The sequence below is a fragment of the Austrofundulus limnaeus genome, unplaced genomic scaffold (genome assembly GCF_001266775.1).
Source record: "Austrofundulus limnaeus strain Quisiro unplaced genomic scaffold, Austrofundulus_limnaeus-1.0 Scaffold25, whole genome shotgun sequence".
NCBI classification, from domain to species: Eukaryota; Metazoa; Chordata; class Actinopteri; order Cyprinodontiformes; family Rivulidae; genus Austrofundulus; species Austrofundulus limnaeus.
In genome coordinates this window covers 2,088,583-2,092,118 of record NW_013952427.1, presented here as the reverse complement: position 1 = coordinate 2,092,118, position 3,536 = coordinate 2,088,583, and the positions used below count along the sequence as shown (strand labels likewise).

At 37.1% G+C, this 3,536-nt stretch overlaps 1 protein-coding gene across 1 annotated transcript in view; it reads right to left on the bottom strand.

The window, feature by feature from the left end:
• Positions 1 to 457: 457 nt before the first annotated feature.
• LOC106515005 (spindlin-1) overlaps positions 458 to 3,536 on the bottom strand; it is a gene marked incomplete in the record, with an annotated part of 6,937 nt that continues 3,858 nt past the window's right edge. The window contains 2 exon segments of the mRNA XM_014004570.1: positions 458 to 1,326; positions 2,729 to 2,976. Coding sequence (XP_013860024.1) covers positions 1,064 to 1,326; positions 2,729 to 2,976 — 511 coding nt within the window.

Below are 3,536 nucleotides of genomic sequence, written 5' to 3'. Positions count from 1 at the left end.
TCTGGTTCATTTAAAGCGGAGCAAATTATCAGGTCTGAATACGACCTTAGTTAAAAATAGTCTCACCATTGCTTCTTCCTTGTCGGCCATGTTTATTTCCTCTGAACTCATGTTTGATCCTGAGAGGTTTCGCGAGATTTCTTGTTTGACATCTGAATGTTCGTGAGTGATTTCTGTTCATGTGTGGTGTTTGTTGTCTTTGTCRAGTGTCTGTACACCACACACTGTAGGACCAAACCTGTTCTATGATTTTATTTTATTTTTATCGTAATGTGTGGGGTTTCTCAGTAAAATCATCCAACAATTTTAAACCTTGCAGAGTGAATCAGGCATAAAAGAGAGGCTACAATGTTAAAACAATGCAATGGAAATCTCAGTTTTGAAGGAATATATACGATTATGTTATTAGTAATCCATAGTAAATATAAACATTTTGGTTCATTCATACAGTATCTTTGAAACATGTACAGTGAAGCCCAGCAAAGTTGTGTTTCACAGACTCAGTCATTTGCAGAATTTTTCATGACTCCTAACTACTAGTTTGCTGTAGTCCCCATGACATGGGAAATACAGTACTRAAGGAATGTCCTTTTTTTAAATTTTGTGCTTTTTCACAAGTTTTCAAGCTAAATTATTAACAGTTTAATTTACTAATTAACATGCTCATACAGTAAGAATCACTCAGAAGTCTGATGAAACAACAAATTGAGGTCTTGGTTCTCATTACTCTGCAAAAGATAGGAGAATGTTTTTGGTGTGGCTTGTCTGTCTGTAGCAAAATTTTCCAAAACCATCAAACCACAATTCATAAAACTAAAAGAAATTAAAAAAGAAAAACGATTGCAGACAAACCAGTTCAAGATTTTGATGAACACAAATTTCCATTACTGTTGGTGAACTCACATGGTATAGCCATAACAAATTAAATAAATGAACAGAAATTAAATTATCTAGGTCTCCCAAGCAGAAAAAAGCAATTTTTTTGTACATAAAGTATCAGCTGTTCATGTCATTTCCTAAACCTCAGGACAAGATTATCCCAGGCTTAAAGATTTGCGAGGTATCAATCACCCTTTGTTAAACACAAATTACCTGCTTCAGGCAAAATCCTGAGATCTCCATCAGCGTAGTCGTCCCACAGCTGGTACATATAGAGAACAGGGTCCTTTTCATAAGTGATATAATACCAGTTGGTCATGATGGGAGCTCTGGACAGGACCATCCCTCTCCACTCGTTTTTCTCTCCATCCTCCTTTTCAAACAGATGCTCCACAGCTTTGCCCACCAGCTCCTCGGCCTCTGGGGGTATCCTTATTTTGTTGTTTACTGTAGAGACATGGAATACACATTATGGATGGAAACTGCATGTGTGCTGATAACAGTAGACACTGACAAAAAATAAAAACTGTTGGCGTGTTGAGATACGCTTTAAATCAATGAATCACTCAATAAATTAAAATGAGGTTGATAATTTTCATTTGCCTACTTTACTTCGTGTCTAATAACATAATCGTATCTATTCTTCCTTGGCGTAGGAAGGAGTGAACTCCTGCATCAGGCATTTGCCAGACGCATGGTCTCATAACCGCTGTAGCACGGGAGCCCAGTGAACAGGCATTCGGCTAAAGAGGTCTTTATTTTTTTAACTCCGTCTTTCTACTGCAACGCTTCAGGACGACCTCAGGGCACAGTGCCAAACCCTGGGTTCGATTTATTTTTACACTACGTAAATTTAGTAAAATTTGTAGGCAGTGTGAGGGTGAATGCATTTATTTTATGAAACCAGACGAAGACATAAAAAATTCCATATTTATTCATGTATAATACGATCTCATGTATAATACGACCCCCCCTTTTTGAGCTTAAAAAGCATAAAAAATTGAATCCTCAAACTACCTCCAATTTCATACAGACTTCAAGATTTTTCAGCCTTTGCAGTCTTTATACAAATCAGTAAAATGATCATAGGACTGTTCATTTTATTTTAACAACATATGTACTAAAAGGTATTTTGACAACAAATATATATCAGCAAACTATGATTTTAAGCATCATATGAATTCTGGCATTTTACACATAGTCCACCAGGATGCACCAACACAAAAGTCAGAGACTTCACATGAGAGTTGGGCCATCTTCAAGCAGATACAAGCAGATTGCTTCCTACTCGCGAGCGCCCCCTCTGGTGCGGAAACTTTTTTTCAGGGATACAAACTTTTTTTAGAACACCGGTAGACGGCCGTCATTACAGATGAACATGTGTTTGTTGTTGTTCCAGCAGCGGCTTGGTCACACGCTAATGTCATTAGCTTGTTATCATTACTAAGGTGCAGGACTACTCCCCGCCCCTTTTTTTTTCATATCATGTCGCCTGCCTGGATCTGTTACTATCTCACTCTGAAGCATGGAGGACTGTCACAGGTGAGCTCGTTTCAACTGCTTTTTACAACGCCGTCTCATTTCCGGACTCAATAATTTTGCCGATATTTAAGTTAAAATACATCAGCAAAAATATTTATCCGAGTATAATACTACCCCCCAACTTTATGGATGATTTTATGGATTAAATTTTATGTATTATTATACACAAATAAATATGGTATATTGTGCCAGCTTGGATGGAGGAGGTGGGAAGCAATTAGTCTCTAAACAATATTATAGTTTATCGTGACAATTTGACACAATTTATCGTCCAGCAGAACTGTGACAGGCCTAGTCACCAACTCACCAACGGATTCCGAMAGGACTTGCAGGTTAGACACTCTCTCATCCTTGAACAACTCGATGCCATAGACGCAGTCAAAGCCGTCGTACTTCACCATAAACAGGGAGGGGTTTACACTCAGTCTGTCCAGTACCGTTCCTTTCCATTTGCTTTGGTTTCCCCTCTCACGCCAGTTGTGCTGAATACGAACTCCCACAATGCTGTTTGGGTCCGGGGTTAATGTGTCACTCAGCTCCCCACTGCTCCGCTTTCTGATAGTAAACAAGTACAAGATATACCAGAAGTGAAGACGCCCRTTTTCTTAACTTTTAAATGTCAAACGACCTAAAACTGTGTTTAAAAACAATACATTTTTCCTCCTTTGGATTTATTGTGAATCACATCTATCATTTTATTTTATAAAACATACAGGTTTTACAATGAGAAATAAATGCTTACAATGTTTAGTGTATGATTAAAACTACCACATTTCACTTTTTTCAAGTGTTGACAATCATCTAACCCCTGTATGTGAGGTAATAAAKAAAGAGGATAGATATTTGCTCTGTAAAAACCTGACATTATTGTTGATTCATGCTGGATGAAACATGTTCAAACTGACTTTTCTAGTTTAAACATTGGTTCTGTTTTTAATAGCTTTTATTTTTAGCAGCAAGTTTTGCATTTATTGCTGTAYGTCCAATTTATAAACTTATTAGTGTTTAATGATTCATAAGAAAAAAAATATTCTGCATGTCAACCTGGCGGCAATGCTCTTTCTGAGACTGTTTTTAATTTATTAAAATGTTACAAATAATGTTTAGAATAGTGA